Source organism: Uranotaenia lowii, chromosome 2 (genome assembly GCF_029784155.1).
Source record: "Uranotaenia lowii strain MFRU-FL chromosome 2, ASM2978415v1, whole genome shotgun sequence".
In the NCBI taxonomy this organism is placed as follows: domain Eukaryota; kingdom Metazoa; phylum Arthropoda; class Insecta; order Diptera; family Culicidae; genus Uranotaenia; species Uranotaenia lowii.
Genome location: NC_073692.1, coordinates 106,540,890 through 106,556,008, shown reverse-complemented (window position 1 = coordinate 106,556,008; position 15,119 = coordinate 106,540,890). Strand labels below are relative to the sequence as shown.

The window sequence follows — 15,119 nt, the reverse complement described above, 5'->3', positions numbered from 1 at the left end:
GAAGAAACTGGATCTCAACCAAATGGCGGTCAACATTTTCGTTGAAGCCATCAACGCGGAACCCACTATGTGGGGATCCTGGGTTGAACTGGCCCCTTTAATTACCGATAAAACTATGCTCCAGAATCTGAAACTTCCCAACCATTGGATAAAGCAAATTTTCATTGGTTACACCTACATTGAACTTTTCCTCAACGACGAAGGAATCAAAATATTCGAACATCTACAGGTGGCTGGTTTCGGAAAATGCATCTTTGTCCCCACCCAATTGGCCATAGCCTTTTCCAACAAACGAGATGTGGACAAGTCAATCGAAATCTTCCAACGGCTGCACGAGGTCGACCCCTTCCGGCTGGATAACCTGGATTCATACTCCAATTTACTGTTCGTAAAGGATATGAAAACGGACATGGCCCATCTGGCCCACAAAGCCGTGGACATCAACAAGTACAGCCCAGAAACGTGCTGCGTAGTCGGGAATTACTACAGCATCCGTGGGGATCACCACAAGGCGGTTGTCTACTTTCAGCGGGCACTGAAACTCAACCCCCGGTATCTGTCCGCGTGGACCTTGATGGGGCACGAGTTCATGGAGATGAAAAATACCAACGCTGCTATCCAGAGCTACCGGCAGGCGGTGGGTGAGTTGTTTAAAATTTCTTCGATTGACTCAATTGATCCTTAAAATTTATTTCATTTTTTTCCAGAGGTTAACCGAAGAGACTTTCGGGCCTGGTACGGTCTAGGTCAAGCGTACGAAATCCTCAAAATGCCATTCTACAGTCTACACTATTACAAAGCGGCCCAGCAGTTGCGTCCTTACGACAGCCGAATGTTGGTGGCTCTGGGAGAAACCTACGAGAAGCTAGAGAAGGCAGCCAACGCTCTCAAGTGCTACCAGAAAGCATACAACGTAGGTGATATCGAGGGAGTTGCCCTGTACAATCTTGCCCGGCTTTACGAAAAGCAGAACGAAATCGAAAAAGCCATCCCCGCACTTTTGCGGTTCTGTTCCGACGAAAAAACGGTGGTGGATAAAAGCTCACTTTGTCACGCGTACATGACTTTGGGAAATTTCTACGAAAAGAATGGCCAGTTCGATAAGGCGTCCCATTTTGCATACAAGTGTTTGGACCACGAGGAATCGAAACGTGAGGCGGAAGCTCTCCTGAAAACCATTGCCAACAAACGGGCGCAAAAAGCGGCCGCACAAGCCCAGACTTCCTCAGCAACCGGTGCCGAAGCTCGGCAAGGGGAGGATCTGGAGAAAACATCCGATATGGATCTGGAGGAGATTGAGTTTGAGGGTAGTGTCGGACGAGTGGTTGATCTGGCAATGGCCCACGACGATATGCTGGTCGAGAACGATGAACCGGAATTCCAGCTGGAGCAAGCAGCGGAGCTGGAAAATTCTTCCCTATCGATCATCATGGAGGATGACCCGGATCCAACTGAGTGAGTCTTTTTTTAGATTAATCCTATAAAGCACATTTTGTCTTACCTATGCGGGATATTTTTACTGATCCGAATCCATACTTCAAACTAGCGTTAAAAATAGAATTGAATGAAATATTGTTCGACTTTCAAATCGTACGCAAATTATTCGTGGTCATAACTGCAAGATGCAGCCGTAAGTGTTTCTACTTGTAGCACCACGGCCAATCAACGCTTCAAGCTTTCTTCTATTGGCGCACTAATGCCTTTAACTATATCCACTTTTCTCTCATGTTGTATTTTTAAAAAAATCTGTTTAGAATTTCCTTCCGCCGAGCATTCCACCCAAAATTTGAATCGTTTAAAAATGCGGCGATTTAAAACTTATAACACAGTTTTTCTAATTAACTAGGTATCTGGGAGAATATAACTATACTTAGTCCTTGCAATGGACAACACATAGCAATATTTGAAGTTGGGAGAAGCTTACCTCTAAGACTTAGAAGGTGACACCTGAGACATAAGATATGAGATACCAGACTTGAGTACAGAGGCCTGAAACCTGAGACATGATACCTGAGACTGAGATTTGAGACCTGAAATTTGAAATATTAAATATGGAACCAGTGACCTAGAACATGAGTTGTGAGAATAAAACATGGGATATGACACCTGAGCCTTGCGACTTTGAGATCTGAGGCCTGGGACAAGAGACATGCAACATGAAACAGGACTGTAGACCTGAGACTTGAAATTTTGAAACCCGAGACTTGTCAATTGTTCATGTTACTTGAGACCCGAGACTTGAGACATACGACCTTGAGACCTAAGAAATAAGAAATGAGATAGGAGACATGAGACGTGAGTCATAAAAAATGAGACCTTATACTCAAGCCATGAGACCTGAGTTGTGAGACTTAAGACCTTAATACCTGAGACTTCTTATAAGCTATAATAGCGTACAGTTCAGTAGTTTCTATAAAAGTGAATACGTTACAGCTGTAAGTGTAACTCAACCCGGATCAGGTCTTCAAGTGTTAAAAAAAGTGTGCATCATACTTTGAGGTGCCTCAAACTCATTCAAACCTTTTTTTAATTATTCATTTAAAACCATTTATCTTTTACATATAATCAGTGTTTACAAGGGTATTTATTTGCTAAATAATATCATGCTTTATCTTTTTTTGTTTACGGAAATCTATTGATCTACAGAGGTTTTACGAAATTCATAGGTTTCGTAATTAGGAGAGCCATGATGTTTGTGAAATACCAGAGTTAGTATTTCCCTACCATAAAGTTAAAGCAAACAGTATTATAAAGTCTCATATTCTCTACGACGATCAGCTCAACCAAAATATCTCTAATCCACTAGTAGCACTTTGACAATAGCATCCAGAACACTAAGATCAGACAGAATGTTCATGTGATCAGCGCCGGGGAACTCGCGAAGATAAATTGGCTGCTTCTGTTGTGTCTGCCAGTACTGACAAGCTTCCAACGAACGTCGGTTGACAGTTCCATCGCCATCGCCCATCTCTAGCGTAGGTTTACCGGAAAGATCGTACGATTTCTCATAGTTCAAACTGCAATGGGATAATGTCCGCTGTAAGATGTAGAATTCTCCTGTAAGCAAAATCTTACCGTTCTACCGTAGGAACTCCCGATCCGTACAAACAATGTATCTCGACTCCTGGGGCCGTAAAATTTTGCGAGTACTCCAACACATCCTGTCTCATCTCCCAACCGTCGGTGAAGTTGATGTCCCTGAAAAGATTTTCTCCGTCAATATTCAAAACCGAAGATAAGCCAATTATGTTCTACACCTACTTGAAAAATTCTTCCAACTGATCCATCGTGTAAACCCGGGACAGCGTCTTCACCATGACCTCATTGGGTTTCCAGAACAGATGATTCGGGAGCAACCAAGCCAGCGAGGGGTTGCTTATCTGCTCGGCACGCATCACCTTTCCGCTCAAGGCAAACGCTCCGAGATCATCGCCCATGGCGTAACATTTGAGCGCTTTGGCGCTTCCACCCCAAGCACCGGCCAAAGAAATGATCCGTCGGATGTACTTGTCCTTCCACTCTTGACCTTGCATTTGCAAAAACAGCAGCGTCATCGGGGCTCCCATGCTGTGAACGATAAACGTGATCGGTGTCTCATCGTTCAGCGTGTAGGTTTCCTCCACCAAGTGTTTCATTTTGATAAACCATTCCTTGTTCTCATCTGGAATTCAATGTTTCAATAAAAATTTCAATCTCATTTTTGAGATCTGACTAAAAAAACTCACTTGGACCCTTTCGAAAGTCATAGGGAGCTCCCCGCACGGAAATGTCCCGCTTGTATCCGTTCTGTACCAGTGCATTGCCGATGTTCACAAAGTACGCTCCCACGGAAGCATGCGAGGGATCGATCCATTCGACCGTTTCCGAAAGACCCCACCCGGGAATGCGAGTTTCTACCCCCGGGGAGTTGGTGGTTTTACGGGTCGTCCGGTTGTACACCAGCCGGATGTTATCGATCCAGCAGTCGATCACGAACGGTACCAGCAGTTCCTTGTTGAGCCACAGGTTGAAGTAGGTGTCCGTTGACTTCTGGCAGTAAAAGTGCACGCTGTCCGTTTTCTTCAGGATTGCATCGAGCTGGCTGCCTCCATCGCCTGGAACTGAAATAAAATCACGTTATAAAATGATAACTTAGAGTTAAATTAAAACAACACATTTAAGTCAAACGTGGTCTGCACTACAGGGTTCTCGACACGCTTAAAACTTTTCTTTGGAAATAATCCTTCAAAACGTCGAAGTCAGAGTCCTCAATCAAAGAAGCGGATGAATTTTGGCAGAAGAGCGAACCTCCCGTGCGAACTGTCAATTTACATCCGGTTAAGTACCTGCGGAATCAGCCCAGTAAAGGTCCACAGGAACCTAAGCGTCCAAGCTTACCGATGACAACATCGTGTTTCTCCTTTTTATGGACTGGGAATAAGTAAGCACCCTTCCACAGTGAATGTAAGGTGACGCTGTCCAGCGACGTTTGATAGATGAGCCTCACAGGAGTCAGCAAAACAGGCAAAAAATGTTTTAGAAATGTAGATGGTATACCTTCCGGGCCTGAGGGAGTATCCTTGACTACAATCGTGCTTAAGGGGAAGCCAAGTGGTGAAGTATTCCTGACAGCACTCTCCAAATGTTCTGATATGTTAGTGATGTTATGTTAGTTATGTGATAATGTTGGCGTGATAGCAAAGATGGATAGACTTGGCTTTCCATCATGGTCGCTTGAGTGGATTGCAGTGGATGGCATACACAAAAATGAAAAACTCGCGCTCGAGGAAATTTGCGATGCCGTCCGGAGTACCGCAAGGTAGTCTCCTCCGACCTCTGTTATTTATCATTTTTGTTAATGACTTGTGTTCAACGCTTCAATCTGACACGCTCATGTATGCCGACGATCTAAAGTTCTTTAGGAAAGTGCATTGCGAATTTGATTGCCTCGCCTTACGAACCGACATTGCCAGACTAGAGGACTGGTGCCACTCAAACGGAATGAAAGCAAACGCAAAAAAATGTAAATTAGTCAATTTTTCACGTTCACTCATGCATTTTTGCGCCGAAAGACTACTGGTTAAGACGATATTTATGCCCTTAAAGTCGTCTACCGCTCTTCAGTGCGTAGCATTATGAAGTACGCCGGGTTGTACTCCATTTTCCCGAAAACCATTGCCCAGAACGAAAAATCACCAGAATTTCAATCACCAGAAATCCACTTCCCCAGAATTTTTTTTCCAGAATGCACGATTTACCAGAATTTTTTTTCCCCAGAATGAACCATTTCCCAGAAAATTTTTTACCAGTATGAACCATTTCCCAGAGAATTTTTCTCCAGAATTGCCATTTCCCAAAAAATTTAATAAATTTAACCAACCTGAAATTCAATAAATTTAAATATATTTTTCCACAAAAATTGGATTCCTATAATACTAGGTGTTCTTTTGCGGCAAAGCCGCAACCAACGAGGATGAAGGGGCCGAGGCGGCACAAAGCCGCCGAAGCTCCCAAATCCGAGGTGGCCGCCGACCCGCCGTCGGAAACGGCGGCCCTAACACATTGGTCAAGGTCTGCCGGGGCTTCCTAGGTCTGCGTAAAAGCTAGGGGTGATCCCTTAGCCCCGTCCGCCTCGCGACAGCGTTTTTCGCATTCGTTTTTCGGGTAAATGGGATACAATCGTACGCCGTGTAGGTTTGGGCTCAGCGGAGTTTCGTTAGATACGCTTTACGCCAGTTTCACTGGATTCCCTATCACCGTACTGCGCGTTTCAATTTAGTATACGATTTTTTCGATTTTAACATGTGTAAACGTAGTTTTAAAAAAGTTATACATAAGTAGTTTTCCTTAATATTAAGATATAAAGTCTGAAAGGTCCATTTACTAAAGTCAAATCTATAAACACTATCTATCTATCTATCTAAGGGTCTAAGGGATCTCCAGTGCTGGTGAACCGGAGCCAGCGTCTTCACTTGCTGCCAGCCAAGGTTCTCGTCAACTGTGCGGATTTCAGCGGCTAGACTACGCTGCTACGAGCTTCTGGGTCTGCATTTTCTTCGATGCTCATCTGGATTCCAGTCAAGCGCCTCTCTGCAAATCTCATTTTCATCTCTTCGCAGCCCGTGCCCAATCCATCTCGACTTACGTTCCCGAATCTCGATGTCTAGCCCTTTTGATGACACCATCGATGTAGTTCCACTTTTGAGATCCAGTTGCCAGGCCACCAAGCGCGGACAGAAACTTGCAATTTTCGGGTCGTTACTTCATATGTGCACCAAGTTTCGCACACGTACAACAATACGGATTTGACGTTTGAGTTGAAGATTCGGATTTTAGTTCGGGCGTTTCTGATCCGGGTTTCGATGTCTTTCTTGGTAAATCCATCAGGCGTAATCTGGCTATTAAGATACTGGAAGCACTCCACTTTCTCAACTTGTTGTCCAGCTACTACGAAATTGGAAGGATTTACTATGTTGATTTCCATCGACTTGGTATTTCCGACATTAATTTTGAGACCTGCTGCCTTGGAGCTTTCGGTGAGGTCGTCGAGTTTGCTCTGCATGTCTTGTTGTCTTTGAACGAGCAAAAAAATATCGTCAGCCAGGTCAAGGTCGTTCAGTAGCTCCGATGTGCAGTCGAAGGATTCCACGGCAACCCTCGGTTCGGTCTACAGTCAATCGATTCAATCAATATCTCATCCATTACGATGAGAAAGAGTAGCTGTAATAAGATACATCCTTATCTCACTCCAGCAGCTACCGGGATAGGATCAGACAAGACACCGTCGTGTAAGACCTTGCACGAAAATGCCTCGTACATTTGCTTCGATGAAATGCTCTACTTTCTCTGGGACTCCTCGTCGCCCAAATGTTTTCGTGGTTCAATCGGTCAAATGCTTTTTCGAAATCAACGAACACCAAGGTGAGAGTCCTGAAATCCGTTGATTTGTTCCAGTAGTTGTGATGTGGTCCACACATGGTCGTCCGGGTCGGAATCATGTTTGTTGCCGTCGGAGTGTAGCGTCGATTTTGTCCTGTTCATCATCACTCTGTAGAGTACTTTGCGAGTTGTACAGATCAAAGTTATGCCACGCCAGTTACCGCATCGCAGGTCTCCTTTCTTCGGGATTTTTACAAGGATACTCTGCATCCAGTCGTCCGGGAATGTTGCAGTGTCCCAAATGTCAGCGAAAAGACGGTGCAACATTTGTATTGACAAGGCAGGGTTGGCTTTGAGCATCTCAGCAGGAATGCAATCGATTCCAGGCGCTTTCTTGGACTTCGTGTCTTTGATTGCCGCTTCTATTTCAGCCAGCGAGGGCACTTTTGAGCTGCCGCCATTAATGCGACTTACAGTTAGCACTTAGAGCTGCGGGTTCTGTTGACCATCGCTTTTCGTGACTCGGAAGAGTTGTTCAAAATGCTCAGTCCAACGCTTGAGCTGATCTGTTCGATTTGTAAACAGCTGACCAGCTCGGTCTTTCAACGGCATTCTAGTATTAGTCCTTGCACTACTAAGGGAGCGAGAAATGTCATAAAGTAATCGGATATCTCCAATGGCGGCTGTTCTCTCTCCCTCTTCGGCTAGGAGTTTGTTAAGGCTCTCTTATCTCGTCTACAAGCTCGTTTAACTGGATCGTTTAACTTTGGCTGACCGGGTACATGCCTGCTCAATTTCGACTTTCGCCTATCTCTGATAATCGACCATCCTCCAGGTTTCATCCGACATCCATTCACTTCTTCTTCCACAGACTTCACCGAGAGTACCATGGCTTGTCGTAATAAAGGCATTCTTTATTCTACACCAGTGTTCTTCGACTGTTCCGTCTGTCGGCGGTTCGGAGGCTCGGGTTTCAAGCTGTTCAACGTATGCCCTTTCACATCTGGATTCTCCAAGCGGCGGACGTCGTATCGACATCCGACTTTCTCCTCTCGCCGCTGGACACGCGCGATTCTCAGTCGTATCTCACCAAGGATGAGGTGACGGTCAGATGCAATGTCTGCGTTTCGTTTGTTGCGGACATCAAGAAGGCTCCTTCTCCATTTTCGGCTGATGCAGATGTGGTCAATTTGATTTTCTGTTTGGCCATCTCGGGATACCCTAGTGACCTTATATACTGATCGATGGGGGAAGAGCGATCCTCCGATCATCATGTTGTTGTTGCCACAAAATTCTACAAACAGCTCTCCGTTTTCGCTCAGCTGTCCTAGACCATGGCGCCCCATGATGCGCTCAAGGTCCTGATTGTCGGAGCCAACCTTTGCGTAAGTCACCAAAGTGGAGTTGAATGTTACCCTTAGGAATTTTCTCAACCACGCTGTTAAATTGACTGTAAAACTGCTCTTTCTCCAGGAAATCGGCAACGTCAGTTGGCGCATAATACTGAACCATTGTAAGGTTTCTAAGCCGTGTTCTGAATCTGGCTACGATTATTCTTTCGTTTATGGACTTGCGGGCTTAACAGGAAACCAACTCCTCGTTCCCGAGTAGCGTGTGCTCCTCGTATGCCAAAGTAAAGCAGTACCTGCCTGGACTGTGTCTTGTGTTCTCCAGTGTTGGGCCAACGGACTTCGCTCAGTTCCAATATCTCTAGCTTTATGCGGCTAGCTTCTCTAGCAAGTTGAGCCAGCTTACCTTGCTGGACAAGGGTCAAAACATTCCAAGTTCCAAATCTAGTCCGTGTTTTCATGCTAAAGTCGTTGCCAAAGTTCCAATACTATACAGAGAATACTTTAATTTTATTTAAATTTTTACAATATCGATTCACCCTTTCTTGCTTAAACGTTTTTTTTAAATTATTATATATTTCAACTCTACAGTTTTTAATACATCTTATAAAGTTGATAAAATTGATCTATTTATATAGGCGAATTGAAATCTAAAAAAATAAGTATTATGATAACTAATCCTCCTGAAGGTCAATGACGTGCTTTCTAAACTGTTGATCCCTCGTTATCGGCAATTGTAATCGTTACACAAAAAACACAGTAGGCAATAACGCGCCATACGAGAGAAGTGCTAGAGAGTTACCTTCAAGAGATGAATCATTCCAAAACAAAACATCCGATGATCCAATCAAGCGGTATGTGATGACAATATGAGGACATGTGTAACAAAAATGCCCCATAGTTTACGCCTAATGATGAATGATTTTTTGTAGGGTTTCCATACTTCCTGTAAAAACTTGGTTTTTCTACTTTCAAGTCACACTCGAGTTACTTTCAAGAAATCGAATGGACAATATGTATTACTTACGCTTTTTTTTTCATTCAAATTTGAAATAACACTATCATACTTCGAAAATTAGGAGTTTGAATGCCTTTTCAGCATTCACGCACTCATTCGAACTTGATTGTTGCATTGGCCAATCAATTGGCGAACGAGCCTGATAAGTGCATGACCCACATTGAAAATCCGGCACCCTAATCAGAAAATGTTCCTGTGACTGTATATAAGTAATCTCAAGCAAGGATTCCCTTGAAATTCTCACTGCACTGGTTGAGGCAGACAGACGTTATTTTTTGAATCAGGTTTTATTTGTTTGTGGTAGAAAGAAACGTTTTACTTAATTCCAGTTTACTTCTGCAAGCCATCAATCGTTACTTCCATACATCGCAATTTAATACGATAATAATAGTTTAAACAATCTCATGAAAAATGTCTTGTAGAAGAACTAGGTTATCCAAAAATTAAAATAAAATAACAATCGGAATCTTAAAACTTCTTAATTTTTTGACGAGTGCGTCCTATATATTTTTATAAGGAATTTAACACAGTGCGTCCTGTACCTGTTATTATTTGCTTATGCGTCTCCAAAAACAACAGCTGAGTGAAAGCATTGATAACATTTAGCTATGTATACTGTATATAGCGTTAAACGAGTTGATTTGTGTAACGTATTTTACACTGCAGTTGTTTTTTTGCAAGCAGTGGGGTATCTGACGTCACATTAAAATAATCGTTCGAGAATCGAGAACTTGGTTGTAATTTTTTTCTGGTATTTGAAGACAGTCCCCTAATTCAGCAAAACGTTACTCAGTACCAAGCATGCTTGCAACCAATTACCTAATAGGGATTATTTTCCTAAACAATCTTATTATGAAAACAATGCCTCCGGGTGTTAACCTTCAAGGTGTTATTGCCGTTGAGGTACATGGCCATTGCGACGGAATCATTTTCTGTAAACTTACCAAAAATGACCGGTGATATTCTCCGTTCGAAGGTATGATTGAACCTACGGCGCAGCTTATCCTTGAGGTCCTTGATAAATTGCACCCCATTTCCGAACATCGTTCCATTGGTAACCGAAATGGTCACCGCCAGCAGGACCAATCCAGGAAGTAGCTTCATCGTAGCCGTAGCACCAGTATCTCGTTGAATTCCGTTTTGTTTGTTGTTGTGCTACCCGAACAAATCACAAATTTCGCTTTCCCGTACGCTTTTTTTTATGTCCACTGTGAACAACAACCGACAGATTACTGACTGCGGACGGTTTCCGTATTTGACAGTTTCATGCGGGCCTCTTCGATGCTGATTTTCTCCTGAGAATCAATAATCGGTCGGCAGAAGCTTTGTTTGATAACTCAGCTGCTAGGTACGTTGCAAAGAAAAAAGGAAACATGAAAGAACGATGGGTCAATCGCAGGGTTGTTATCTCTGTCGATAAGCATCTTTGAGGATGTAGAAATTAAATGTTTGAGCTAGCGATGTCAGAAAGAAATATCCAAAGTTAGTTTGTATAAATTTGATCAATATGAATTTTATCAATTACGATCGATTTTATAAAATTTGAAAAAAAAAGAATGTAAAAACATTGATCGTGGTTTCTCAACGTCAGTGTCATTTTCCGAGGTTTTTCCGTTCAGATTGTTTTTAAATTCTAATAGTTTATTGTAAATTGATGTTTAGAACTTATAGTTTCAAATTGAAGTTTAAAGAGTTCTTAAAAAATCATTGGTTGATTCCTTTAAAATTTACCGATAATTACCCAAGCAGCAACTTTAGTTCCTTAAAAATCTACAAGAGCGCTATAAAACATCACCATAAAATTGACTCCAAGTTTTATATACTACTTAGAAACATTTTTAAAACGTTTACTAATGTTAAACGGCCTCTGTCCAGGAACAAGCGTCCTCTGTAGCGCAAAATTCAATTTAAAAACTTGTTAGTTTTGAGATGACTTTACTCAAAGATTCCATCCATTATACTACCCGAATAGAAAAGTAAGGTGAAAAAACCATGAATTTCATTTTCACTCTACCATGAATTTTATGGGTTATACTATGAATATCCTGGTTCTGAAACCTTGAAAACACAGTCAAATTCATTGTTTCCGACAATGAAATTCATGGTTTTGCCAAAAATTACCATGAAAAAGGGGGGTTGTTAAGCAACTTAACCATGAAAAAATCAACTTTTTTCCATGCATTTAAAAACACAAAACTATAAAGTTGATGGTTATTTCAGCTTCCAGTTTTTCTAATAGGAACTGTGGAATTTATTGTCCTACAATGAATTTTCATCGTTTTAAAATATATTTTTACCGTATAATTTCATGGTTCTTAATGAATAATTTTTTAATAGGGGGTTTCGGATAACTTTTAAATACAAAAATTTTGCTCGATACTTTTATTATAAAAAATCTACTTTCATTTTAGGGTAATTTTTCACTTTTTCTCTTTTCTGGATAGAGAATATCCAGATAGTTTTCCCATTCGAGACCTGTTTTCCATAGCATATTTGGATACTTTGGGTCCATCCGACCGTCGCAATATCCTCGTAGAAGGCTAGACCGGCTTTCTAACAGCTCCTAAATAAAAAAGAAACAATAAAAACATGATAAAAAAGGCTAAATTGGTTATAAAAAGTACTCACCGCACCGTAGGTATTTTCGTTTGAGAATTTTCCACTACAATATTTACACTGCCCGGATAAATTGCGCGTAAACAAAACTATACACTTGCGACATCCGTTCCGTTGTGTAAAATCGAACCGGTTCCTCTTTTATTAACGTAAAATGTTTGCATAATGTATGGTGCACGCTCTTTTTTTTAACTCAAAATTAAGTAGTTTTGGTTCAAAACAGCACTTCGGTGGCTTCCCTCAACTTTGAGTTTGACTGGGCAATAGCAAAACTAAGTTCTGATAGGCATACTCAATACTAAGTTCGGCAGCCGAACTCGAATTTATTCTTTTTTTCGAGGGTAGCTGATTTTCAGGGAATTAAAGGATGATTAAAATTTGTTGTATCCGGATGTTGCTGTTCCGGTACAATGCATTGCAATTACAGAGCGGTGGAAAGTTTTGACATTCCCAGTCAAAGAAAACTTCCGGATGTTACTTCCCACGGGAAGTAAACAACATCCGGAAGTTTCCGGACATTCCAAGCCGCTCACCATATGATGACAGTGACGGACAGAATTTTACGCTGACACGGTGAACATGCATTTCATTATGAAGTTCCTTCATAGTCTTTCGGTAATTGTTCCGGAACGACAAAATTTTGCGACGTGTTCGTTGGTTGCTGTTCCGGTTCGGACTGAACTCGCTAAGTGTTTTCAGTCCAACAAAGAGAGTTCAATTTTTAGTTCATAAGGTCGAACTCAGCTTTGATCCCTCGCCGAAAGAAAAAAAGGGATCAATTTTGAGTTCGCTGTTCGAACTCCGTTTTGATCCATCGCAAGGAGGAAAAAAGGGTACTTAACTTTAAGTTCATAGAATCGAACTATGTTTTGAACCTCGGTCATACTTAATTTTGAGTTAAAAAAAAAGAGCGTGTGCATGATGGCTCTAGTATGGTGATCTCAAATGCCAAATCGCCATTCCGCCATATTGAAAAAAGTTTTGACAGCTGGCTGTAGTGTTTACGAAAAAAGGGGTCCAGGGATGCCATGTGTTAGAGATAAAAAATCAGATGGCAAAAAAGTGTGTGTATGTGCACAAGCCAATCGTAAACGAAAGATCAAAAGATTTAAAACCGTACTTGGGTTTAGTTTATTTTATTATATTTAAATTGAGTTTTCGGAAAAACGCAATGATATGAATATATTGAATGAATTAATTTGTATTCTCTATATCAAAAATTTAGCTTTAAAAACTTAAATGTAACTAATTCCTCGATACAGAGGGTGAATGACCATGAAGGTTAAAATCCTCTTTAAATAAATAAAAATAGAATAGAATAGAATAGAATAGAATTTGTATTCTAAACACTTTTTTTTAAATAAAATTACAATACAGTTCGGTCTATCCGTATGTTCCGAAAAAGAAAAACTTTTCATTGACCGTTAATTATGATAGAAAGTATCTTAAAGGTTGGAACAAACAACCAAAACCCTAAACCGGATGTTGCTTGCTCCTTATTCTTACCTTATCCAAAGAGCTATTTTGTTTCCCTTTAATCGAAAAGTGTTGGATGAAAATAAAAGTAAATCGGCTCTGCTAAAGGAATGCTATAAATTCTGCTATTGATAATTTTCATGATTAAATGATAACGATTTTATTATTCGAAATTTTATTTTCAAATAACTGTTGCATCATGTAAATACTGCAGCCTTTTTGAATATTAACATATTCAGTTAATATACCTTCACCACCACCCACGAGCAGCGCTGAGCTGGAGCTTTGCTGCACTTGAGGATGACTAGCAATTGGACAGCATCATCTGCAGAATCCTTAAGGGGCTCAATCCATCCCGGACAATCAACAGTATGCAGTGGATCGAACTGATTCCCCAACCCACTCATCGGACTTATCCTCATGCTGCTCAGGCGCCTAACGTTGCGCCTATTTTCCTATTTCAGCTCATCGGTTCCCTCGTTCAAAAGTGCCAAAAACTTCATCTGGTTTTCCCAAATGCTACCCATCAGATCCGGATTACTCGATTGGATTTTCTGGAGCAGCGATGGCAACAGACGGGGGTCCTCCTGAAGCAGCTTCTTCATCTCGATGAAGATCGGATGTTCCTGCAGGAGGGCCAGCCGCTTCTCGGACGATGGAATGTAACGCCTCGCTATGTTACCATCCGATTCGATGACTTTCTGCTGCTTCTAGATAGCTCTTGAAAGAAAAAAGTGTTGAATAAGCATAAATTTGTCATAAGTAATGCAAAATTAATGTTACTCACCGCTACCGACAAAGCTGGCACTGTCGTTTATAAGTTCAACCTCTTCCAGCTTTACTAACCAGCCCGGAGCTCAGCCGGAAGATTTTGTTTCGATTCTATGAATTATATTTGCAAAAATCAAGGCGAAATCTTTGTCTAAGCAATATCTTGATGATTGGCAAAACTTCGTGTTTTACAAAAAATCAGAGCACCTGGCATCCCAGCCAGCCAGCAGCCAGCCAAACAGCCAGCTGTCAAATTTCGGCTCCTCCTCCGCATCCAACCCTCGTCTACTTTTTGCCAAAGTGAGACCACCATATCTAGAGCCATCGTGGTATGGTGTCTCTAAGATAAGGTTGACAGATTGCCCGGTTTTATCCGGGTTTGCCCGGTTTTATCCGGGTTTGCCCGGATATTTGATGCAAAATTTGGGAGCAGTCCGGCCCGGCCCGGTTGCCCGGATTTCATTGAAAAATGCCCGGATGTTGCAAGGATTTTTTCACTTTATTTGGCAAATCAAACTAAAAAAAATAAATTGTGTTGTAAATTTTTTTATTTAGCCACCAAAACAAAAAAATTTGAGCCAGCCTAAAATACGATTTAAAATTTATTTTTGAATTTTGATGAAAACATTTTTTTTTTCAACTCTCATCTTGATTTTTGTTGAGTAATTTCTGAGTTTTGTCAAAATTTTCCCGGATATTGTCCGGATTTTTGGTCGTCGATTTAGAAAAGAAATGCCCGGATTTTGCCAGTTTTTTTATAGCCCGGATTGCACGGCCCGGGTACGTGCTGGAAAAATTCTGGTGGGGGGGATAGATAATAAAAAAATAAAGCGAAAAACAAATAAATTGGAATAAATTGCACGAAAGCTTGTATGCAACAAACTTGCATACTATATCATTGCACAAAACCTATAAATAAGAATTTTTTTATCGAAAAGTTCAATAAAATCAAGAATACAAAAGGTAAAATAACTCACATCTTCCAACATTTGTTTTTTGGTCTTGTAATCTTTCGGATATTGGATTTTTTT

The 15,119-nt window shown here is 41.3% G+C and overlaps 2 protein-coding genes across 2 annotated transcripts in view; one reads left to right on the top strand and one right to left on the bottom strand.

The window, feature by feature from the left end:
* Nucleotides 1-1,459, top strand: part of LOC129741752 (cell division cycle protein 23 homolog) — a 2,252-nt gene extending 793 nt beyond the window's left edge. Inside the window, exons 2-3 of the mRNA XM_055733533.1 lie at nucleotides 5-641; nucleotides 708-1,459. Of these exons, the coding sequence (XP_055589508.1) occupies nucleotides 5-641; nucleotides 708-1,459 (1,389 nt within the window). The remainder of the gene's footprint in view (nucleotides 1-4; nucleotides 642-707) is intronic.
* Nucleotides 1,460-2,509: 1,050 nt separating this feature from the next.
* LOC129746456 (phospholipase A2 group XV-like) lies at nucleotides 2,510-10,451 on the bottom strand. The gene is made up of 5 exons (XM_055740106.1): nucleotides 10,170-10,451; nucleotides 3,726-4,100; nucleotides 3,262-3,661; nucleotides 3,076-3,198; nucleotides 2,510-3,017 (listed from the first exon to the last, which is right to left on the bottom strand). Exons 1-5 carry the CDS (start codon nucleotides 10,327-10,329, stop codon nucleotides 2,795-2,797), a joined length of 1,281 nt encoding a protein of 426 aa, XP_055596081.1. The 5' UTR covers nucleotides 10,330-10,451; the 3' UTR covers nucleotides 2,510-2,794.
* Nucleotides 10,452-15,119: the final 4,668 nt, after the last annotated feature.